The 23,460-nt window shown below is 36.2% G+C and overlaps 16 protein-coding genes across 16 annotated transcripts; 9 read left to right on the forward strand and 7 right to left on the reverse strand.

Annotated features, from left to right (window-relative positions):
* Nucleotides 1-103: 103 nt before the first annotated feature.
* SLU7 (mRNA splicing protein SLU7) lies at nucleotides 104-1,165 on the forward strand (the record flags this gene model as incomplete). The annotated part of the gene is made up of 1 exon (XM_003674815.1): nucleotides 104-1,165. One exon carries the CDS (start codon nucleotides 104-106, stop codon nucleotides 1,163-1,165), a length of 1,062 nt encoding a protein of 353 aa, XP_003674863.1.
* A 142-nt stretch (nucleotides 1,166-1,307) lies between these two features.
* RRP1 (Rrp1p) lies at nucleotides 1,308-2,174 on the forward strand (the record flags this gene model as incomplete). The annotated part of the gene is made up of 1 exon (XM_003674816.1): nucleotides 1,308-2,174. The coding sequence occupies one exon, from the start codon at nucleotides 1,308-1,310 to the stop codon at nucleotides 2,172-2,174; it is 867 nt and encodes a 288-aa protein (XP_003674864.1).
* Nucleotides 2,175-2,403: 229 nt separating this feature from the next.
* Nucleotides 2,404-2,622, forward strand: SSS1 (translocon subunit SSS1; the record flags this gene model as incomplete). The annotated part of the gene is made up of 1 exon (XM_003674817.1): nucleotides 2,404-2,622. One exon carries the CDS (start codon nucleotides 2,404-2,406, stop codon nucleotides 2,620-2,622), a length of 219 nt encoding a protein of 72 aa, XP_003674865.1.
* A 679-nt stretch (nucleotides 2,623-3,301) lies between these two features.
* AFR1 (Afr1p) lies at nucleotides 3,302-4,603 on the forward strand (the record flags this gene model as incomplete). Its single annotated transcript, XM_003674818.1, has 1 exon — nucleotides 3,302-4,603. One exon carries the CDS (start codon nucleotides 3,302-3,304, stop codon nucleotides 4,601-4,603), a length of 1,302 nt encoding a protein of 433 aa, XP_003674866.1.
* A 559-nt stretch (nucleotides 4,604-5,162) lies between these two features.
* TVP23 (Tvp23p) lies at nucleotides 5,163-5,768 on the forward strand (the record flags this gene model as incomplete). Its single annotated transcript, XM_003674819.1, has 1 exon — nucleotides 5,163-5,768. The coding sequence occupies one exon, from the start codon at nucleotides 5,163-5,165 to the stop codon at nucleotides 5,766-5,768; it is 606 nt and encodes a 201-aa protein (XP_003674867.1).
* Nucleotides 5,769-5,997: 229 nt separating this feature from the next.
* RRP8 (25S rRNA (adenine645-N1)-methyltransferase) lies at nucleotides 5,998-7,110 on the reverse strand (the record flags this gene model as incomplete). The annotated part of the gene is made up of 1 exon (XM_003674820.1): nucleotides 5,998-7,110. The coding sequence occupies one exon, from the start codon at nucleotides 7,108-7,110 to the stop codon at nucleotides 5,998-6,000; it is 1,113 nt and encodes a 370-aa protein (XP_003674868.1).
* A 182-nt stretch (nucleotides 7,111-7,292) lies between these two features.
* STN1 (Stn1p) lies at nucleotides 7,293-8,717 on the reverse strand (the record flags this gene model as incomplete). Its single annotated transcript, XM_003674821.1, has 1 exon — nucleotides 7,293-8,717. One exon carries the CDS (start codon nucleotides 8,715-8,717, stop codon nucleotides 7,293-7,295), a length of 1,425 nt encoding a protein of 474 aa, XP_003674869.1.
* Nucleotides 8,718-9,087: 370 nt separating this feature from the next.
* Nucleotides 9,088-11,517, forward strand: PDC2 (Pdc2p; the record flags this gene model as incomplete). Its single annotated transcript, XM_003674822.1, has 1 exon — nucleotides 9,088-11,517. The coding sequence occupies one exon, from the start codon at nucleotides 9,088-9,090 to the stop codon at nucleotides 11,515-11,517; it is 2,430 nt and encodes an 809-aa protein (XP_003674870.1).
* A 112-nt stretch (nucleotides 11,518-11,629) lies between these two features.
* Nucleotides 11,630-14,482, reverse strand: VPS41 (Vps41p; the record flags this gene model as incomplete). Its single annotated transcript, XM_003674823.1, has 1 exon — nucleotides 11,630-14,482. One exon carries the CDS (start codon nucleotides 14,480-14,482, stop codon nucleotides 11,630-11,632), a length of 2,853 nt encoding a protein of 950 aa, XP_003674871.1.
* Nucleotides 14,483-14,657: 175 nt separating this feature from the next.
* On the forward strand, nucleotides 14,658-14,876 carry TFB5 (TFIIH complex subunit TFB5; the record flags this gene model as incomplete). The annotated part of the gene is made up of 1 exon (XM_003674824.1): nucleotides 14,658-14,876. One exon carries the CDS (start codon nucleotides 14,658-14,660, stop codon nucleotides 14,874-14,876), a length of 219 nt encoding a protein of 72 aa, XP_003674872.1.
* A 110-nt stretch (nucleotides 14,877-14,986) lies between these two features.
* On the reverse strand, nucleotides 14,987-15,349 carry PET100 (Pet100p; the record flags this gene model as incomplete). The annotated part of the gene is made up of 1 exon (XM_003674825.1): nucleotides 14,987-15,349. One exon carries the CDS (start codon nucleotides 15,347-15,349, stop codon nucleotides 14,987-14,989), a length of 363 nt encoding a protein of 120 aa, XP_003674873.1.
* A 175-nt stretch (nucleotides 15,350-15,524) lies between these two features.
* On the forward strand, nucleotides 15,525-16,496 carry COQ3 (hexaprenyldihydroxybenzoate methyltransferase; the record flags this gene model as incomplete). Its single annotated transcript, XM_003674826.1, has 1 exon — nucleotides 15,525-16,496. One exon carries the CDS (start codon nucleotides 15,525-15,527, stop codon nucleotides 16,494-16,496), a length of 972 nt encoding a protein of 323 aa, XP_003674874.1.
* Nucleotides 16,497-16,615: 119 nt separating this feature from the next.
* On the forward strand, nucleotides 16,616-17,413 carry SHU2 (Shu2p; the record flags this gene model as incomplete). Its single annotated transcript, XM_003674827.1, has 1 exon — nucleotides 16,616-17,413. One exon carries the CDS (start codon nucleotides 16,616-16,618, stop codon nucleotides 17,411-17,413), a length of 798 nt encoding a protein of 265 aa, XP_003674875.1.
* A 170-nt stretch (nucleotides 17,414-17,583) lies between these two features.
* On the reverse strand, nucleotides 17,584-18,408 carry SED1 (Sed1p; the record flags this gene model as incomplete). Its single annotated transcript, XM_003674828.1, has 1 exon — nucleotides 17,584-18,408. The coding sequence occupies one exon, from the start codon at nucleotides 18,406-18,408 to the stop codon at nucleotides 17,584-17,586; it is 825 nt and encodes a 274-aa protein (XP_003674876.1).
* A 510-nt stretch (nucleotides 18,409-18,918) lies between these two features.
* RAD55 (putative DNA-dependent ATPase RAD55) lies at nucleotides 18,919-20,226 on the reverse strand (the record flags this gene model as incomplete). The annotated part of the gene is made up of 1 exon (XM_003674829.1): nucleotides 18,919-20,226. The coding sequence occupies one exon, from the start codon at nucleotides 20,224-20,226 to the stop codon at nucleotides 18,919-18,921; it is 1,308 nt and encodes a 435-aa protein (XP_003674877.1).
* A 116-nt stretch (nucleotides 20,227-20,342) lies between these two features.
* On the reverse strand, nucleotides 20,343-23,075 carry TPS2 (trehalose-phosphatase TPS2; the record flags this gene model as incomplete). Its single annotated transcript, XM_003674830.1, has 1 exon — nucleotides 20,343-23,075. The coding sequence occupies one exon, from the start codon at nucleotides 23,073-23,075 to the stop codon at nucleotides 20,343-20,345; it is 2,733 nt and encodes a 910-aa protein (XP_003674878.1).
* Nucleotides 23,076-23,460: the final 385 nt, after the last annotated feature.

The following is a 23,460-nucleotide window of genomic DNA, read 5'->3' on the forward strand; positions in this document are numbered from 1 at the left end:
CTGCTATACTTTTTGACATGGTGAAGAGATAGTTAATTTCAGTTATTCTAACGTACATACTTCAGCTATTACCTTATACGCAACCTGATGACCCAAGAAGGCAATGGGAATGAAGAGATCAACTGATAAGAAACAGCAAACCAAAGAAAATCAGCATATTCCCAGGTATATCAAGACGCAACCATGGTACTATAAAGATGGTAATGCAAAGCCAGAAGGCAAAGACGATGAAGATTACCTGAAGCACCACCGTAATAAGGATCATACTTTAGATCATAATGATGAACCTAGTATTGGTGCTGGTATTTCTGATAAATTCATAACTACAGAAACCAAAACTCTTAAAACAACAATGAGTGATAATGGAGATGTTAGGAAATGTACCAACTGTGGCACAATGGGTCATTTAGCCAAGGACTGTTTTGAAAGGCCTAAGAAATTCAAGAAACTGGATTCCTATTCAGGAGATCAAATTAAAATTAGAAATGACGAAGAATTAGATTGGGATGCCAAGAAGGATAGATGGTTCGGTTACGAAGGTAAAGAATATAATGAATTGTTACAAAATTGGGAGAACAAGAAGAAAAATGAACTGAAAATGCCATCAAATGGTGAGAACGAAGTAAATATCTGGGATTCTGATGAAGAAATTGAATTGATGAAACTAGGATTGTACAAAGATTCTGTTGGATTGTTAAAAAAAGATGATTACAATAATACTCACTTGAAGAACAGAACATCCGTTCGTCTTAGAGAAGATCGTGCGGCATATTTGAATGATGTTAATTCCGGTACCATTAATTATGATCCTAAATCAAGAATCTATAAAAGTGAAGAGTTAGGCTCCATTGATGAAAAATCGAAGATGTTCCGTAGACATCTCACTGGTGAAGGTATAGAATTGAATGAATTGAACAGTTTTACACGTGCACATGCAAGGCAGACCGGTATTAGAGATGAAGTGGAAGATTCTCATAAAGTGGAACATGTGTTGGTCGCCAATCCCACAAAATATGAACAATTAATGAGGGAAAAAAAACAAAACCTTCCAACTGAACGACAAAATGAGGATAGCACAACGCCACAATCACCAATGACTCAAAAACCTGTTGGAACAGCTCAAACCGAAGAAACAAAGGATGAATTAAAGAGTTTGTATGGTTGATCATACTGTACGGCCGACATTTTTTTTTCTTATTCGCGATGAGCAATCTGAAAATTTAATTTGATTCATCGAAGACTACAGAGGAAATGCAATGAAATGGAATTCAAGAAGCTAAAGCGATCTACCAACCAGTAAGGAAATAATGGATACTTCTACCTTTGTGAAGCAGTTGTCATCCAATAACAGAGTTGTTAGAGAGAAATCTTTGGAAGCGTTAGAAAAATTTCTAGTTTCCAAAAAGTGTTTATCGTTCAAACAATCTCAATTCAATAAATTATGGAAGGGTCTTTACTTTGCTATGTGGTTTAGTGACCGTCCTAGACCACAGCAAAGATTGGCTAATAAATTAGGGCAATTGTATGGGTTATATTTCAACGAAAAAGATAATGAAAACCAAGAAAACGAGACTAGACTAAGTGATAATGATAAGGCATTTATTAAATTTAGTAAAGCCTTTTGGAAGATCTTATGTTTGGAATGGTATAGTATTGACCGTTTCAGAATGGATAAATATTTATTACTCACTAGAAGAGTCTTCTTTAACCAATTGAAGTATTTGCAATCTAGAAATTGGAACGCTAAGTTGGTAGAACAATATTGTCAAGGTGTTCTTGTAGATTTACCATTAAGCGGTGACGCAAAAGTTTACAGTGGGATTCCATTTCACATTATTGATATTCTCCTTGATGAATGGGAAAGATTACTGACAGATAAAGATGATGAACATGACGATGAGGAAAAGGAAACCGATGAAGTTGATATTGTTATTGCTGTCAAAGAAACTCCCTTAAACAACTTTATTAAGATCTTCTATGGTCTTGTTTCTAACGTGAATAATAGTAAGATTCTTAGAACGAAGATTAAAGAGGACCTGCTAGCTGATCCAAGACTAATTGAATGGGGAATAATTGAAAACACCGATGAAGGGAAATCTGAAGAAATCGACGAACCTTCCTCTGAAGATGAGGAGAAGGCGACAGGTGAAGAAGAGGAATGGAAGGGCTTTTGAGATAGAATAAATATAACATAACATACGTATAATCGTAATACTGTAAAATACACAGCGCATTACCCGGACATCTTTGAAAAAATGAACACGTTTGTTTGTCTCCTTTCAACAAAGTTCCAAGTGAAAGTATATGAAGGACATAGTGAGGAGGCGATCTAAATTGTTTTTTAATCTGACTTTGTAGTAGAAGAAGAGAATCAATTACATATTCCATAGTCTCACATTTACAATGGCTAACGAAAAATCAGACAACCAAATCGAAAAGCTAATGGACGCCCCATTAGAATTCGTCAAGGATGGTAACCAATTTCTAAACAAGTGTAAGAAGCCTGATTTGAAAGAATACACCAGAATTGTCAGAGCTGTCGGTATCGGTTTTGTTGCTGTCGGTATCATTGGTTATGCTATCAAATTGATCCATATCCCAATCAGATATGTCATTGTCTAATAAGAATACATAGTTGAATGAATGAGCAAGTATAACGACAAGGATAGTTTAATTGTGACTATTTTGAAAGAAATGACGAATGCCGTGCTATCTATAATGTACTGGTAATTACGATATTCCAATTGAAGACGCAAATTGTATCCTTCTGTATTTCTATTCCTACTTTATTTTATTTTTATTTGACCATTAATTTTTAAATCCATATTGCACCTTACATAACTATAAGTATATTTCTAATATATGAATATTGTAGTCTACGTATATAACCCTTTTGCAACACATGTTTCACTCGAATGTTGTGAAAATCGCCGCTACAATCTTGAAACAGTCTGAAAATCGTTTCCATGGAAAGGAGAAAAATCCATGCCACCACATCTTGACAACGTGAGGAATGCGTTTCAGAGGACACGTATCTATTCATTATAAACATCTTGTAGGGTTATTCCTTCGAACGTGTTTTACATGATCAGTGTTTTGTCAATTACAACAACATATACACGAGTGATACAAGTGCCTAACATAGACAAACTCCACAACAAATATGGAGGAGACTTTCAATAGCGTAAACAACGCGAATATATATAACTGAGGAAGGGTTTTGCTGCTGATAATGTTACTATTGAAATAGATAATTGCATACGAGCCGCACCGTAAGAAAGTTATATTACTATCAAATCAAATGTCGATACAAAGACCACAATCAACCATGGATTTCATTGAAATACCAAAGAGTAGGAAATTGAAGAAATCAAAATCGTTGAGCAACTTAAAGCTTTCGAGAGATTTTGATAAGATACATCAATTACAATCAGGGATATCATCTAATTATGACAAGTTTCAGACTGCTGCAGACATTAAGCAAAAAGGCTTGACTGTGAGATCGAAGTCACTATACGACCTCTCAAAAAGTAGACCAAAGAACATCTCAGCTTTCCAACCATCATTGCATTTGATAAAGGAGCCACTAGTCATTGAAAAAACAGATTTGCATTTAACGCCGAGGGATATGCCTAGTACACCGATTTCGAAGGATAATTCATCCACATTCTCCAACGCTCATAAGAAGATGACTATAGAACGAAATAGTGCTGAGGTATCAATGAGACCATCTCCACTATCGGAATCAAAAACAGTAAATAAACACGAGCGACAAGAGAATAGATTTTTTAAGAAAGCATCATCAATAATACGCTCAAGCTTTAAAAAGAATTGGCATTCTCAGAAAATTCATACGGCAAAGGACATGAAATTTGATGATAATAATAATGAACCCTTACGAAAAATTCGGCCCCTTTCGATTCAATTTCATGGGAATATAGATGTTGCTATTGATGAGGATGATTTTTCTATGAACATCGATTATATATTTGATAATATTCTGTCTCGACTTGATTCAAATGGCTCAACTGAGTTTGAAACTGCAAAAAATAGGGAAACAAATGAATCTAACGAAGATTATCTAAACATTAGCCAACCTTCCGAAGAAAGTGTACCGGAAGAGATGAACCCAGATTATGTTGACACAGATTTAATCGAAGAATTCGACGATTTGGCATACCTCATAACAAGTCCGTCAATTCTCACTCCACCTCCAAGATCGGAAAGAAGACCACGTGGAATGGATAAAACGATATCTAGGAGGTATCACCACCATAATAGACCTTTACTTGTAAGACTAAAAGAAGAATGGGAAACTGTTCATATCGGTGAAAGCCCGGACACAAGGAAAACTAACAAAAGTGATGCAGCAACTCCAAAGACGGTAAGGTTTGATACAGATATATACGTTGATGATACATGGTCACCACTTGAATATGAGCGCCATGGGACTACGATTGCCAGAAATATGAAGGAAATGGTGCGACTTATCCAACGAGATCATGTCTTCATTGACAATATTAAAAGAGAAATAAATTATTTCAAAATGTACGAAATGCAAGTGCATGAAGATAGCAAACAGTATACTCAATTGCTTTCCTAGGTTATATAGATGAAAACATTCATCACACATGCTTAAGGCGCCATGTGGTGTCTCATTGGTATTAATCCCTCAAGTAATTTCGATTGTAACTCTATTGATATCATCATCTATTCAAATTGTATTGGCCTCATTTACTGAGCCTTTTACTTTGGGATACGGAACCCAACTCCACGACGAAATATTGGCTAAACTAAGCTCACTTGTAACAATTGTATTAAAAATATTAAATCCCATTTGAAGTTTGGAAATACTTATAGCGCGTTATATCTTGACAAATTTACATGTATAAATCTTTAGAATCCATATCTTCAATTATATATGCCAGGTTTAAGTATTTATCATCATTCTTTTTGATTATCTGCAACATTGTTTTGGATCTGGTCCAAATTTTGAAAAATAGAGAACAGCGAGATGACAAAAAATAATGAATATCACGCATCTAAACCCCTAACGAAAAGTCAAGTTTCAAGCCTATTACAACTACAATACAAACCAAGAAAAGGCGACTTAGAAACGATCCGAAACAGTGTACTAATCACAATCATTACCTCAAGTTTGAATGGAACATCTAAGCAATTTCTATAACACCATCCTAAAGTCTTCGCATCCTATATTATTGGGATTGCATCTCGCAGGTAAAGCAGCTCCGATCGTATTTTATATAATTGGTTCGTTGTTCTTAGGATTTACTGCCCAATTTATATGTGTTGTGCTATTATTGGCCTTTGACTTTTATCTAACAAAGAATATTAGTGGGAGAAAACTAGTTCAATTAAGATGGTGGTATGATTCAACCACTGAAAACACAGAAACATTTAGATTCGAATCCTATAAACAATACCCACCTTCCTTGGGTCCACCAATCAACCCAATAGATTCGCGATTATTTTGGTGGTCGATGTATGCTACTCCTATCGTCTGGGCTGTATTTGGAATATTGTGCATTTTAAGATTAAAGTTATTTTATTTGGTGTTAGTTGTGGTTGCAGTTTTTTTGACGGGATGGAACACATACGGGTTCCGTTGTTGTGATAAATGGGACCCTATTGCTAAAAATGCTGACAATTCGACAGAATCATGGTTCCAACTACCAAGTATTCCAGGTTTAGATAATCTCCAGAGAATGGCTAGATTTCAATCATTTTTCCAAGGCCAGAGCTCTTGATTGAAATGTAAGAATAAGTTGAGAAATAGAATAATGTACAATTATATACTATATATATATATATCAGTAAAGTATGTGTATGCATGTTTTGTTTATCTCCTTTTGTAGATACAAGGTTTCAATAACCATTTACCTTCTGCGACCTTCTTCCTCTTTTTCTCTAATTCTTCCTTTTCGGTTTCCACCTCAATGAATTTTTGTCTCCTTTCTAATTTGGCATTTCTTTCTTCTATAATATTTTGTGGGGGTTTAAAGAATTCGAATCTTGTGAACATTTTATTTCATCGTCAGTTTTTTTGTGAAAAAAGCCCATTAGTTTTAAGGCATTGACAAACTCATCACCTTTCCCATCACCAAATCTGGATTTAATTTCAGCAATCCATAGTTCACCACCTGGTGCCAAAATTCTATAAGCCTCTTTGATAAAATCTAAGAAGTTAGTACCCATTAATGACAGGCAAAATATGACGATCGTACAAGAATCATCAGGTAACGGAACATTTCTTATATCTGCCACTGTGATTCTCTTGTTTACACGTTTCAGATCGAAACTATGAACCTTATAGTTTCTTTTCCATTTACGGCTTGTCTTATTAAAATCTTTAAAGAAGGTATCCACATCCAATGCTAATTGAGCTTCACCACATCCCATATCGGCGATGACAATTTTTTTACTATCTTGCAAACCAGGCAACCCACCAGGAGCATTCACCGGTCTTTGCGATCTTTGTTTAATTTGATCAACAAATACATTGACAGGGTTTTCTGGCCATGATTGCACTTGAGATCTGAACCCATCATGATATTCATCAAATAACTCAGGTTGTTTCTTCACCAGACCAAGAGCATCCTCAGAAGAGATGGTGTAAAATTGTTCATTAATCCATCTGAATCTGGAGCCTGTTAACTTGGCCATCATTTTTTGTTGCAATGGAGTTAGCTGTCTTTTTTTCATTGGCTGTATCGTCGTATCTGAATTATCTGTCGCAGCTACCTTTGAAACAGGTTTATCAGAGTTTTCAGTTTCTGGTACTTCTTGTTTTCTTTTCTTACTCTGCTCGTTCTTTCCCACTTTGGTTTCAGTCTCCGCTGGTGTTTCGGTTTCCTTTGTGGTTACTGTTTCTGCTTCTGTTGCATCATCAGGTCCGTCAATTTTTTCTCCTTTGGCCTTTGGTTTAGTTCCAAACTGTTTACGATTTGTAATTTCAATAGTATTCGCATAAGAGCCTCTGTTCTTTGGTTTCTTCTTCTGCTTGGTATTGTTGTTTTTCTTCTTTTTATCTTTGGCAAAAGCGACCTTATCTGTCTTCAAATCCCACCCAGCAACTTTAAATAATTCCATTTCGATTGTTGTTTGTTTCTTGATATTATAACGGTTATAAACTTAGTAAATAACTGTGTCAAGAAATTGAGTAAACAACATTGAAATCGATGAGATGAGTATTGATTGACTTTTCATATTTTAAAAATTTTCCATACTGAGCGCGCTACTTAAAATTGGCGAAAATCATCCTTAACGTTACCCTAGGAGTATTCCAAATGAATCAATGCAATAGTATCGTTCTTCAGGTCTATCCACCATGATTTTAGTAGTGAAGGTGATGCTTTGATAAAGACTTTAATTGTCTCTTTATAAATACTGATTATGGCAAGTTTTGTTAGGTTCGAGATTTTAAGTTTTTGTCTGATAAAGTTGTAATCTACGTTTATGCATAAACTTTGCAATCTAATCAATGTGGACAATCTCCTCTGACAATACCGGGACAATTGTTTCAAAGATTTCAGATCAATTAAATTACCATGAGTTGATATGGTTATAAGCCCCATTTTGGTTAATCTTTCTAAATAATCATAAAATATTCCTGCTTTAATTTCTTCCACAGTTTTGAGATCACTTAAAGATTGTTGTTGGAACTGCTGAATTGTTATCGCTTCAATACACGAGCGAAAATCTGGTAGTTGATATAATTCCACAAGACTTATAGATTGTGTGGACAAGATCATTAAATTTTGTAAAAGTAGTGATCTGAACTTGGCTTGGTTACACACATTAATAGGAGGGACTCTAGTTTCCGAAAACACTAATTTGTTACCAATTTGTTTATTTTCAATTCGAGATTGGCTTGCCTCTATTAATTCAAATTCGGTCGTCTCTTCCTCGATTGATGGAGGATTAGTGAATCCGAAATTGAAGGACGGATCACTTGAGAAATATGGACTAGTAATTTCCAATTCATCTCTAAGGTTCTCATCTTGCAATTGTTCGATGTATGTAAAGTTTTCGCCCTTCTTATGCTTACGAGGTGTATGTATTTTAAGAGGAGATGACTTATTGTTACTATTTTCTTGTGTCAAAAAATATGGTTCCAAAATCATAGGGTCGATTATCCAGGGCGTATTTAACAGCTTCCTTTGTTTCATAGCTTCATTCCAAAATGATATCTCTTCTAGAAAGCTTTCAAAAGTTACTATACTTCGTACTTCAATTTCATTAGTTTGGATTTGTGCGGTTCCTATCACATTAAGTACAAGACCAGAAATATCAGGCATGGTAGTCGCTATGAAGTTTTCCATAATTGTGTCCTTAGGACATTTAAATACCAACTCTGCAGCATTTTCCTCTGAGTCTATAATTGGTGTGCAATCATCTAATTTAAAGAATAAGTAATCCCTGTTTTTTATCCATTTCAATTTCCATGATGAGACTTTGCCCACCACATAAATCTCATTTACCGGATTATTTCCAAGAAATAGGCATTGAGTATTAGATCCCTTGTAATAATTATCACAAATAAACCTTGATTGTCGAATTTGTATACTTAAATCATGTATGAGAACTGGTATTGGTGATTTATTATTGTAAAATGGATTATGTTTGAATAATAATGGGATATAGAAAGGCACATCGGTATCAGGAGTTCTATAAGCAATATGATCATTAGTTTGCATATGGCGCAATATGCAAAGTCCCTGTATGGTCTCCTCACTGTAAAGAATAGCCTGCTCTAGTCTTTCTTGAGTAGAGTTGGACTATAAACTATATGTCAACATAATAAACAATTTCAATATTGTTACATTTCATAATGTAGCCCTAGGTCTAACAAACAAATTTTAACTTACAAACCCTAATTTTACTAAACATTAAGCCCTATCTGTAAAAAAGAAACCATCACTCATCGAATATCGAGAATCTCGAAAAACAACACATATGTACAGCCATTTCATAGTTTAGTGAGTTGTCAGTTACACCCTTTTGAACCTTTGAGGACCACAGGTTAGGGAATTAATTGCTAATTCGACCCCACATTACTTAACGACGATGCTCTCCATCGAACAGCGTTACAATATTTGCCTTATGGCCGAGAGGCATCCTAAATGGACCCAATTGGAATTGGCTAAATGGGCCTATGAAACGTTCCAATTACCCAAAATACCGTCTCAAGGCACCATTTCTAGACTTCTAGCAAAGAAATCAACATATATGAATTGTAAGGAACATGAAAAAGATGCAAATAGACTAAGAAAACCAAATAATTCATTGGTAAGAAAAATCTTACAAGAATGGATATCTCAAAGTTTATGGAATGGTATCCCAATCACATCACCAATTATTCAAGATACCGCACAATCCGTTTGGCATAGAATTCCTTCCGAATATAGGGAGGGAAATGGGTCTTTCAGTTACAAATGGATAGCCAACTTTTTGGCTAAGATGGATGTTAACATATCTGCATTGGATTCTGAATTGCCCAAGACACCCAAGATTTGGACGTTTGAAGAAAGAGCGGTATTAAAACAATATTTTAGTAAAGTTCCTTCTGTGAAGGATCTATTTACTCTCGATGAGACATTTTTAGCTTACAATCTTCCTTTAGATTATGAACAATATGAAACGAGTAAAATACAAAGAAGGATAGAGGTTGCCTCTGTAATGCTTTGTTCGAACCTAGATGGTTCTGAGAAAATCAAGCCTTTGGTGGTGGGGAAATATAATAGTTATAAGAGTTTTAGAAACTATTTCCCAGATGAACCTGAAGATGCTGTGTCACAATCACAATTAGGTGAAAAGATGGCTAAAAAGTTTGATATATCGTACCACAGTAATAGAAAATCATGGCTAACAAGTAATCTTTTCCATAATTGGCTAGTAAGATGGGATAAACGTCTTGTGGCAGATAATAGAAAAATTTGGATTGTTCTTGATGATTCATGTTCTCATAGGGTTATTAACTTGCACTTACAAAATATTCAGTTGGTTTACACATCTTCAAATTCAAGATTTCTTCCATTTAATTGGGGCGTTTTGGATGAGTTCAAAACAAGGTACAGAATTCAACAGTACGAAGCATTGATTAAATTGCAAAAGCAGATCGAAAAGACTTCCAATAAGAGGACACTCATCAACTTTGAGCAAAGTCAATTAACGATGTCCAATGCCTTTAAATTTATAAAAAAGGCATGGGATGATATTCCTGCTGATACAATTAAATCTAACTGGAAAAGTTCAGGGCTTTTACCGCCAGGTATGATTCAGACAAATGATGCAGTCAGTATGGCTTTCAAAAAAAATGAAGTACTTGAATCTGCGTTGAACGCTTTGTGCAATGAGTTTTACTGTAAAAAGAAATGGGAGTATGATATGCTTCTTGACTTGAATATTGAAAATAAAAACACAAATTTCTTAAGCACTGAAGAATTGGTCGAGAGTGCAATTGTGGATCCAATGGAACCTGATAATTTACAATCTCATACTATTATTAATAGCACAGCCACATCCCAATTCGCAGATGATGACGCACCTTACAATAGATTGTCAATGTTTGATAACGATGATGTAGAAAATGGAAAAAATAACCTTGCAAGTGTTGATCATTTGACTGGAAATTTCGATTTAACACCATTTACCAATGTATCAAATTCAATCTCTCTGAATCACGATGCTAATACTTCCACTACTAATAATGTGAATCACAACAATACAGCAACCACTACCACTAATAACCACCATAGTCTAGCTGTAGCAGACCACCATAACTATTCTGAACCAAACCTCAATAAGCTACTTGGAGAAACCTTTGATCCGACAAAATCAGAAAACTTGTTCAATGTTAGTACTTTAATTGATAATCCTGATTTATTTATAGATCCAACAGCGGCACTTGATCTTCCTTTACAATCGTCAGAGTATTTTACTGTTTTTCCAAATTCGGTACCCACAGGTCAGCAGGTCAATGATAGCATTTCTTCCACGAATGTTAATACAGGTGTCTTGAATAACAGGTCAATTATATCTTCGAATTCATCCGAAACATCTCTACTGAATGCAGACACCACCAACGATTTTGAAGTTCCAAATTTGAACCATATATTAAATAATTCGGAACAAATTGCACTAGAATATGGATCTCATATTCCAGAAAAGATTTCTCCTTCTGAAGAGGTTTCTTCCTTAACAAATTTACAGACAAGTGTCGACATTGCAAAGTCATTAGGTGATGTTTTAAAGCATACTGAAGCAAATGAACTAATATTGTCTAAGGCCACAGTGGAAGAAATTCACTTTGCATATTCTTCGTTACTTCGAAAAATTAAAAAGACAAGAAAGCAATTGAACAAATCCAAAACTAAAATGCCCTCAACAAATTTGGAATCATTAATAATCCAGGACAGCAATGTTGTCAATCGAACTCAAGCGTCATTATCAAGTAAAAGAAATATGCAACTTCAAGGAAATAATGCCTTTTTTTGATGCAAAATAGAAAAATAATAATGTCAACTTTGGAAAGAGACGTTTGTATATAGTTTAATTATAGAACATATTTTTTTATCTTCAATCTAATTTAAATATTCTTCACTTTTCATCAAAAGTACGTTTCTTCTCTGTCACTTTCTTCATCGACATCAAAACACTTTCCCAAATCTCTCAATTTTAATAATTCTGCTGCCGATGATATAGTTTCATCATCCACAATTTTATAGATCCGGTTATTAACCTTTAAGTTTAAAGTGTTTTCTCTTAATATTTTATCCAACGTTGAATGCAAGCCTTCGATTTCTATGTCGTTACTCATTCCCTTAATGACCTCCAAATGTGTTTCACCAAAGTTATCCGTAGATTCAAGTAAGGCCTTGATAAAGACAGGTTTATTCCAACTATAACTGATCATAAAATCCCATAGTTCTGTATCACCCCAGCTCTTTACAAACTCGATCGCCAACTTTGGATCATTTAATTCATCGATGATTAGTGATAAAGCCTTTTTAGTTTCTCCAATTCTACCCCAAAGGTAAATTAATTCATTAGATAAGCCTGGTACCGTAGAGCATATCCTAATAGCCTCATCAATATTATAATTGGATTTGGTTTTCAAGAAATTCAATAACCCATTTCTTTCGTAGTTGGTATATAACTCAACAAGTTGGTCTTCAAATGGAATGGTAAGGCTTGGATCAGCTATAGAAAGTTTTTTCAATATTAGAAAAAGTAATTTTGTCAAATCAGTATGTTCTTGGAATTTTTCGATTAATTTTTTAACTGATATGCGCTTTCTATTGATTGTAATCAATTCGATTGATTTTGTGAAAATTGATTCTATGTAATCTAGGGGCATATCTTCAATGCTATGATATTTATGCGGTCGGTTAGTTTCTGCGTAATAGTATGGAATCATGAGTATGTCTATTACCTGGTCACTGAACTGGGATAGAAGGTTTTGAGAATTCAAAATATTGAATATTTCTTCATCATGTAACGTTATCATATGAGGAATAGCTTTTGAATACCTTTCTTGATGTAAATATAAGAGCACTACTGCTCTTCTGTAATAATTCTGCTTTTCACCAATCGAGGATTCTTCTATTTTGTTCTCAAGTACCTTTTCAAAATGCTCTATAGAAAACAGTTCTTGTGAAGACCATTTTTCAATGTATGTGAGGAATTGAAGGAGTTTTGAAGATGATAAGTAATACTCTAATATATTATCATAAATTCCATTTTCCAATAAGGGATCTGAAGGTATGTTATCTACAATAGAATCTATATTCCCAGATTTCAGAATTGAATCTAGGATATCATTCCAACCGTTTTTCAAAATTGAATTTTCCTTTGTCATCTTTTCTTTCTCTTGTAACTGATCTAAGTTTAAAATTTGTGGAGTCATTGTGTAAACTTTTTCCCAGTCACCTGAAATAATTAATTGATTCAGGTATTGTAATCCTACTTTTAATTGCTCCACTACGTCTACTACATACTTGGATATTTTCCAGGCCTGCAAGTACCGGCTTCTCGCCAAGTACCACTGGAAATGGTCCTTTAATTGCAGTTCCTGGATTCTAATGGCATCAGTAGTACTAATCAAATAATATTCTGGTGGCAAGTTTTTCTCAATATTGATAAATTTACCTAAATGATAATCATTCAGAGATAACCGTTCATAATTCTTGGATGCTACTTCATCGTTATATATTTCAATTGGGGCTTCTTCTGTGAGATCAAAAAGCTTTAGCTCTGGTGGCAGAGCTTTAAAGGTAACTTCATCAGAATCTGTTACTTCAAAGCCCAGGCAAATTAATTGATCGTCCTTAAATGATTCAAGACCTGCTATTAAGATTGGTAACCTAAAATGTTTCTCCATTATTACATTTTTATCAGGGATTCCACGAAAACTTGATGCTGCACTTGAAAGTAAAGATCCAAAGTTGTTATTATCATTTATATGTATATCATCTTTTGTTCTTCTTGGTACTGTATTGCTCAAAGATGATATTTTAAACAACCAAACTCGATCACGCCAACCTATTATAATTCTATCATTTTCGGGAAAGGTAATATGTGGTTTGAACAATTCAGGCAACAAATTATCTTCAGTTCCATTACCTAACATCTTCGGATTATCCTCATCATAAAAAGGGATAGCTAATAACTTAGATCTTGTCGGTATATCTGAAAATGTAATTTCATCATTATTCATCCATATTAAAACATCATTCAACTTATAGATAGCTAATATTGGTCCATGATTCTTATCACTTTTATTAAGTGTTACATCCATTCGATTGCCCAGCCAATTCCTTTGGGATAGTATGACATCTCCTGCCATGCCACCTGATACAAAGGTTTTGGAATTTTTATAATCATCATCTAATACCACGGCATTTATTGGTCTCTTAAAGTCGAATACAGTGATCTGTGTTGGCGCTTCAAGTGCTCCAATTGATACAGTTCCATCAATAGATCCTGTTGCAAAATATAATCCATGAGTATCCACACTTATCGAAAAGAGAGATGATCGATGGCACTTCAATGTGGCAATCGGACTGAAATCAGGTTTCGTAACATATAACAAACCTGAATGTGTTCCAAAGAAAAATGCTTTTTCATGGAAGAGACATGTAGATATAGAATCTCTTTGGAAGAAGTTTGCAGGGAGTGCTGTTATTCGAGAATATTTTAACAAGGGTGGCTCTTCGTTATCGTCATCATCGTCTTCCTCTGAATCAGTATTGTCAGTACTATCATCCACTTCACCATTGTCAGTGTCACTTTCTTCTTTGGGGCTATGATTGTCTAAAGGTTCCTTGTGATTTGTCTTGTCTGATGTGTTGCCGTTAATTTGTTTCATCGATGTCAACGTTACATCGGAATTTTGTTCTTCTATGTTACCAGTTGCAACAGAGTGGTCCTGTGTATCGTCATTTTCGTTGGATCTTTCCATTATGAGCCATTTGTGATGATGTGTATGTTTTTCTTTGTATTTTACGACAACTGAAATCCTTTACAATAATAGTTTAAGATAATTAATTTCAGGTTTAACGAATAGCTAATTCAAAGAAAACGTAGCAATAGTGAGGATACCAGACAAAAGTTGTTTTACAAAGGAATAGAATAGAATGCCAAGAGCTAGAAGAGGCGTACTAGTACAATGTGATCCTTCGATCAAAGCTCTTATTGTACAAATCGATGCTCAACGAAGTGATATCATACTGGAAGAACTGGACGATACTCATCTTCTGGTGGATCCATCCAAAGTGGACTTTATAAAACAAGAACTTAACAGGCTGCTTTCCAAGAATATATATAATGCAATGGATGAAGAGGAAAATCAATAACGAACCCTAAGATTGAATATGAATAATATATTTTATTTTGTTTAATGTGAACATATGTATATATACAGGTAGCGTCTAATGTATATTAATAATAAAGAACGAACGTCGATTCATAGTCCTGAACTTACCCCCTCACTACTACTAGGTGTAGCAGTACTTGACGTGTCATTCTTGATCTTCAGTTTCTCCTCTTCAACATTAATACCAAACTCTTCAGCTAATTTCTTCTCTAACCTCAATCGTTTCTCTAGCCTTTCCTTCTTCATTCTGGCCAATTCTGCTTTGATCTCATATCTTTCCTTGGGTATCTCATTCAAAGTCTGAGGATCTGGCCAAAATCCAGGAACATTTAGTTTCTTATCGGTATCTGTCCCAATGTAGTACATGACACCCACGGGAGCCAACAAACAGAATGAAAATCTAAATATTTCTAATTGTGATCTGGTATACTTAAAGGGTAATCTGAAAGGCATGGCGGTTGAATTTTGTCTCTTTATCTGTGTCTGTATCTTTCTCTCTTGTTTATTCGACCATTTGTTATAGTTTCGTTCAATCCCTTATAGATGAAAAATCCCGTTATAAGCAACAAACTACAATATTTTGAGAATTGAAGTAGGATCCAATTAAGGAAGCAAAAAGGAAACAAAGATGATGATATGTAATGTGAAGTGTGCAGTGCCCACTTTACTAAAAAGGTCATTCAGTTCGACGATTGTGATAAGAAATTCGGTGGTTACCACTGGAGCTACTAGTGATGAGGTATCTCATTTTAAAGATTTGGCACCTACTTGGTGGGATGTAAATGGATCCCAGGCCATCTTACATAGAATGAATCTGTCGCGATTAGATTTTATACAGAGGACGTTAAGGAATTCAATCCCTTTAACTAGTGGAAAGCCAGTAGAGGAGGGGAAAGAGGAGGATATTTATGTTCCCGGGTTCAATTATAAGGAATTCTTCCCAGAACAAGTCACAGAAGCTGTCCGTGATGATATTAATGATTCTGTCAATGCTCATTTGAAAAATATGAAGTTGACAGTGCTGGATGTTGGATGCGGTGGAGGGATTCTTTCGGAATCATTGGGGAGGTTACCATTCATTAAGCATGTCACTGGTATTGATTTGACACCGGAGTGTATAACTGTTGCCAAGGGTCATTCTCAATTGGATCCCATGTTGAAAGGAAAGATATCATATCAGTTGAAATCTTTGGAATCTACCAAGGGGAAATTTGATATGATTACCTGTTTTGAGATGCTAGAACATGTGGATCAACCCATGGAAATCTTAAACCATTCATGGAAAAGATTGAATGAAGACGGTATCTTATTTTTAAGTACTATTAATAAGAGTCTTGTTTCCTGGTTCACTACGATATTTGTTGCTGAGGATATATTGAGATTGGTACCAAGAGGGACGCATCATGTAAATAAGTTTGTTAATGCTAAGGACATCTTGAGATGGTTTCAAAATAACCGAATGGGAGAATTTGAATTATTGGACTTGAAGGGTGTCATGTATATCCCGACGAAAGGGTGGTGTGAACATAATTGTTCAGATGTGGGGAACTATTTCATGGCTATTAGGAAAATCAAGACTAAGAATAATAATTCTGTATAAAGTGTGTATTTAGAATTAAAAATGTTAGCGACGCCGTTAGTTATAAGAAAATTTCATGAAATATCCATCTCATTCATATACATACATACAAGCGAGCGTACTTCATTCAACCATGTACCATGTCATCGGATAGTAAAACCATCAACTACTCTCAATTATTCTCACAATTGATCAAGCCTGCGACGAGTGGCGATGGCGGTGTCATGGATGATACCATGGCATCGTTCTTGTACTATTTATTTCCTCGAGAGCTATTCATTAGGGCCTTGTCATTGTTAGAATCCAATGATATGTTCATTTACACGTTCCAACCTGATTCATCTTTGCCCTTAAAGGAGTCCAGCACTACGAAGACTTTCGATGACAAAGATGCTGTGACCAAGACTTCATCTGATCTGACTTCATCCAGTAAGACGGATCCTGATAATGAAAGAGATAGCAATGAAGCAGAGGGAAAGAAAGAGAAGGAAAAAGAGATTGAGGAATTGGTTAATGATGTATACAATGAAGAAGATCAATTTTTGCATAGATTAATTGTGAAGCCGGAAAATACACATTCTCCTCCCATCTCAGTGGATTTACTCAATTGGTTTTGTTCCTGTTCTGAATTCAATGAATTGTTTCATGAGGAATTGAAGAAAGGGGAGGAATTATCAAATTGTTTGATCAAGGAGATTGATGATATGAGTGAATTTTCCAATGATAAGTTCTCACAATTGGATGCACATAGTCTTTCGCGACAGAAGTATTTCAAATTTGATAAATGTCTTTGTCATCATTTATTGGCATATTCTATAATATTAAGATCATCACCGGATATTCTGCGATATTTCACGTTGAAGAATTGTAGTGTTTTCCATTTGAGGATTGATAATCTTGATGAATGGTTGAAGTTACATATCAATATAGTTATATGAAGAAATGGCAAAGAAAAAAGCAAAAAAAATATATATATATGTATTTTAATGTGTATATGCTATATATATATAGGTTAAAGAACGAGAATTAATAAAAGAACTGAAGTATCATTGATATTTATTTAATCAATGAAGAAAGTAAAAGAATATTTCGGTTATGGTAAAGTTTCTTACAAGAACATGAATAATCCAGAGATCAAAGCGAAAACGGATGGGACAGCGACGTTAGCGGCAGCGTTAGGGTTAATGATGACACTGTGAGAAGAAGAAGGTTTAGCGGCAGCCACAGAAGAAGATGGCTTAGCAGCGGCCAAAGACGAGGAAGCCTTCACTGGAGATTGAGATGGGCCGACAGCCTTGGTCTTAACAATGGTACATGGACATTCAGTGATAGTCAAAGATGTTGGAGCAGTGACTGTGTAAGTCTTACTGTTTTGAACGATTTCAGTTGGTTCTGGACAGTAGGTAGTGTAAGCAGTAACAATTTCAGTTTCAGTAGTGTATGTGACAGTACATGGGCAGTCTGTGATGGTCAAAGTGGTTGGGGCAGTAACGGTGTAAGTCTTACCATTTTGTTCAAAAGTAGTTGGTTCTGGACAGTAAGTAGTCAAAGCGGTGACCACGGAGACATCAGTGACCAAAGTAGTAGAGTTTGTGAATTGAGAAGTTGGTTGAAGTGTTTGAGGAGTAGTAACTGGGGTAGTAACTGGAGTGGTACTGTTTGCACTGCTGAAGATTGGCACTTCAGAAGAGGTAACGACTGGAGCTGTGGTGGCTGGAACTTCTGGAGTTGTGCTTGTCGTGTTGGCAGCTGCGGTTGTGGACTCTAGAGTAGTAACCTCGACCAATGATGAGGATGAGGAAGAGGAAGAGGAAAGGGAAGAGGAGGGAGCATATGGGGCAGCTGGTTCCACGGTAGCAGAACTTGAGTTACTAACCACGGCCAATGATGTAGATGCTAAACCTAGAGAGATTATGATATTTGTGAACTTCATGATTATATTGATAAGCAGCGAATGTAAATTGTTGTTTTTATTGCTGATCTATTGATACGAAAGAACAAAGAAAAGACAGTGATTACCAGGATCATTATATCAGCGTTGTTTCTGCTGCTTATATACTTTTTGCCATTGCTTACTTACTCGAGCCCCTGAAAAGTTGGCGGCGTATAATTAGAAGCAGAGATATGATGTATAGCATTTTTGTTATTTTTAGCGTTCCTGGTCAGATACTAACTGTTTCGAGGTTACTAAATTGGGACATGTCATAATAGTTAATAATGGCTGTATTTCCCATTTGGGTCATCTGTCAAAAATAGAATGGGGTCTGTGCGCGGGGTAACCCCGTCGGCTTCCCATTGACCGTCCGCAATTTAAATTCCCAAAGGGGTAAAAGGGAACCAGAACAAAGGCAGGGTTCAACACGAATTTCCGCATTGGGCTAATGGGACCGAACCCCGAGACCCAAAGGGGAAATATGACAGGGCGAGGAGACAAAATCGTATGTCATTCTTCCTCGCTGTCATGGACGATTTCGTCCATTTCCCATTCCATTGCTGTTGTCGCCTGATCGTCTGGAATGTGTTGGACCGTGCTGGAACATTGCGAGGTGCTCTCCATTGTGGGTGTCGAAGTCATCGCAGACGGCCGCTTGAACGACAAAAGTAGCGGGACACTGGCATTATTCACCGACTCAAAGACCCCTTCTTCGGTGTTGTAGTCGAACTTTATGATCTTGTTCTGCATGTCAACTTGGTCAATACCCCTTTTTCTCCCTCGTTCTCTCGAATCACTCAGTGTTTTCGCCCTTTCGTCATGTGGGTCAAATACTATGGCTAAGCGGCATCTGTCAAACTGCCTCCTGTGCGTCTTGCTAAAGTTGTCCGCCCGTAATGTCTCTTCCTTCCAATTCCAAAAGAACCCAATGCGACATTTTAGGAATATCTCCCACTTGAAATCCTTCGCACCCATCGCTGAATTCGCTACTAATGCACTCTTTAACACTTGAATATTTCGACGTCTTCCTCTCCCGCCAAATGCGCGGTCCCTAGAACTTGCAGATGGAGGGGAGGAGGAAAATGAAGTCGCTGTAGATCCATTATTGTTGTTATTATTATTATTAGACATGGTCGATCTAACAAAAAAATTGGATCCGTCATCCACCATCTCAAAATCGTCTTCAAATGAATGCAAATCTAATTGTTGATATGATGTATTCATACAATCATCAAGTAGAATGATCGTGGATCTCTTCGAGTGTGTGTATTTCGTCATCCATGTGAAAAGTAGTATCAAATGATTGCATTTAACATTATGAATCTGTTTCTCATCCATACCTCGATTTCGCAATATCTGAATATGATCACAAATCGTTTGAGAAAATCCATCAATTATTATAAGTTGATACGGGTCCCTCTCCTCTTTTAGTAAATTTTGGAAAAAAATCAATAATTGGGTAAATTTATTAAGTCGTACTTTACTGAATCGTTTTATCTTGTCTTCTTCTTCTTCTTCTTCTTCGTTCTTTACAAGATTCCAGGGTATACATCGATGCGTTTCTATCCATAGCACATGATCTTGCCCTGAGTTTCTAGAAAGTCCATTATTAACTAACTGAATACCAAATTTGGTCTTCCCGATACCAGGTGGTCCATAAATTTCGTAGATGGAACGAGATTGGAATCCAACATTTAGCGATTCATCTAATTCAGAAATTCCACTCAATAACGGTTCAGGATTATCCACTATCAATTGCGATAAAGAGATTCCAAAAGACATACCTAACTCCGCTACCAAGTGCGGAATCCAACTCATCTATGTTTACCTTTGTATATATACATTTTTTTTTTCAATTTTTTAAACGCGTTCTCGTGTTTTGCCTGAACTGCATGGTATGTTATATGTATTTAATGTATGTATTATTAACTCAATCATTTATTCTTGCCGTTATTGCTCTTTGCACTATTCGTAGACGCCGTTCTCTTCATGGCATATGCTTCAGATGCCAACCTAGATTTCAGACTACTTTCACTGTTCTTAACATGACCTCTAGCATCTAAATCAACAGTCCCTGCACTTTGGAATAAATTAACTGCACCAACTAGCAACCCAAGTGTTTCAAGAACTTGTTGAGGATCAGTTAAATGAGCCTTGGCCACTGTCTTCTTTGAGGCCGACCCCACAGTAACGGGATAAAATCCAAAATTACCCATCTTGTTACGTTTATCAGAATATTTATCATCCCAAACTTCTTCAATGCAGTTTAATTGTTTAAACATATCTTCATCAGTGAAATCATCACCAAGACACAAGATAAAATCAGGCATATCCTCCTTAGCAACATCTTTACTCACCGAGGTAAGCATATCTTGTGGTTCACCATACTTATGCCAAACTAACCTTTTCACAATTTCCCCCTTATTTACAAATCTTGGGCGTACTTCCACATTAGCCTTACCATCCATAACTTCTAAATCAAAATCATCTGTATATTTCAATAATTCTTTCTTCAATTCAGCTGCATTGAATTCACCCAATTCAGGAACAGCACGTCTGTAATGCCAAGTTAATGCAACTTCCTTTCTTTCAATAAATGACCCGGGGGTACGTGTAGTAAATTCCTCCATCGTCTTACCAACTTTCAACTGCCATGACATGTCACATTTCTCAGTTAAATTAACCCAATTCTCACTAGTAATATCCTTCACAAAGCATCCATGCTCGGCACTTAACCCGATTTGTGGTACTTTACTACCCCACCATTTATTCAAAAATTGCTGATCACGACCAGAAATAATCCAAATTTGATTGTTGGGATCAGCAGCTAATTTCTCCATAATATTGTATAGTTTGGCAGTGGGTATGGCAGCAGCAGGATCTTGCACAATGGGGGTTAAGGTCCCATCATAATCAAATAAGAATAAACGACGTTTAGCAGCTTTATAATTTTCCAGTAGCACTGGTCTATTTAAAGCCGGGGTGATTTTCCTATCTGTCTGTGAAGTCTTACTTTCCATGACATAAGATTTCAAAGATTTCAAGAATGTTTCAGTCCAATTTTGAATGGTGGGTACTTCGGCCCATAATTTTGTTTCCAAACTAATCTTGTCCTCTCTACTCATATTCAAACTCATATTGATTGATTTGGCTACCGCGACTGAATCCCAAGGATTGACCATAATGGCATCTTTCAACAAGGTACTGCTACCTGAGAATTCACTTAATATCAATGGATTACCATAGCATTGAAAATTTGAAACATTGGATTTAATAGTGATGTATTCCAAAGCTGTAGTATTCATACCATCTCTCACACTTGTGATTAGACATAAATCTGCCACTCTCAATAGTGAGAAATAAACATCCTTGGGGATTCTCATATAATAATATTGTACTGGGGAAAAATCTAGTGTCCCATATTTGGAATTAATGGAATTGACTAAATCATTAACTTGTTGTTCCAATCTGATAGTTTGAGGTGAATCCTTATTTGCTGTGGGTCCACTAACTTGAATCAATACAACACGATCTCTCCATTCGGGGAACATTGCCAAGAATGTTTCAAATGCTCTTAATTTTTGTACAACACCACGAACAGGATCTAAACGATCTCTACCAATAATGATTTTTTTATTTTGGTAAGCTTCCTTAATGGCAAGAACCTTGGCATCAACATCCTTCGTGAAGGCCTCTTCCAGGATTCCATTGGTATTAACACCTGTTGGTAATGCATCCACGATTAAATCACCACCATATGCACTCAATTGATATTGATCAGTGCCCAATTCATTTGTTGTCTTCTTAGCAGTGGAATCCAATAATCTTTTACAACTAGATACAAAATGTCTAGCAAAGGAATCATTTTGGAAACAAATTCTATCGGCACCTAGTAGCCCATCCAATATTTGTTTTCTTCTTGGTAAGCAACGGAAATATTCATTACTTGGCCATGGAGAATGATGGAAATAACCAATGGTTAATTCTTCGTCATTGAATTTCATTCTTAACAATTGAGGTAGTAACATTAAATAATAATCATGGATCCAAATAGTATCACCCTTTTCATAAATTTCACCAATAACTTGAGCATAAGCTTCATTAAATTTCACGTAATCATACCACCAATCATGTTCCTGATCTGTCCCATCGGAACTTGGATTCAAGATATAATGGAAGCAAGGCCATATAACATTTTCCGCATAATTTCTCCACCTTCTCTGATTACGTCTCAACAGCCACACGGGGTGAACTTTTTCATCCTTTATTGTTTTTTTCAAACCATCCATCTCACCAGCGGTTAAATACAAAGGATCATCGCCATCTTCATTAACGTTCTCCTCATTCCTTTTATCCTTGGATTTCCATTTGGCAGCAGTTTCAGAAAGATCATCATTAACGTTAGAGTTGTGATCTTCCAACAGGACACTCCCATTCAATGAAGAGTTCTCGCCCGAAGTAGATCTAGTGATCTCCCCGGTCCACCCGACGACATGCTGTTCGTAGTCCTGGGAGGAGGCCAAGTATTTCAACGATGAATAAAGGGCGCTGTTCCCCGTAGTGGGGTGGATCTGCCATTGGTCGTTAGATTCGCTTAGTTCGATCCTGTAGGGCAATTGCGTGACACAGTTTATGATTCTTTGTTTCCTTTTCGGTTCGGTCGTCATTTTTTGGTTGGTTGGTTGAAAGAGAGTGACTTGTGTTGCTTTGCCTTTGGTATAATCTAAGTATAGTTTTTAAAGGTTTTAGTTTCCCTTTGACGTCGATGCATAGGAGAATCTAAAAGAAGGGATGTTCCGAGGAGGAGGGAGGGCTGAAGTAAGCGGAAACCTAGGGTTTTGATGGTGAGAGACAATTTAGAAAGAGGGTTATGCCATTAGGGAGGGTGTCATTTCATTTCTTAGGAGAACCCGGATTTGAATAGGGCAGTTTGGGAGGTTACCCTAGGGCTGGGGTTCAAAAAACCAGCAAAAGACGTCATTTGAAAGTCGATCAGGAGAGAATAACGAGCCAATGGTCAGGGAGCCAAAGGGGATGGTTGCATTGACTATG

This window comes from Naumovozyma castellii, chromosome 2 (assembly GCF_000237345.1).
Source record: "Naumovozyma castellii chromosome 2, complete genome".
In the NCBI taxonomy this organism is placed as follows: domain Eukaryota; kingdom Fungi; phylum Ascomycota; class Saccharomycetes; order Saccharomycetales; family Saccharomycetaceae; genus Naumovozyma; species Naumovozyma castellii.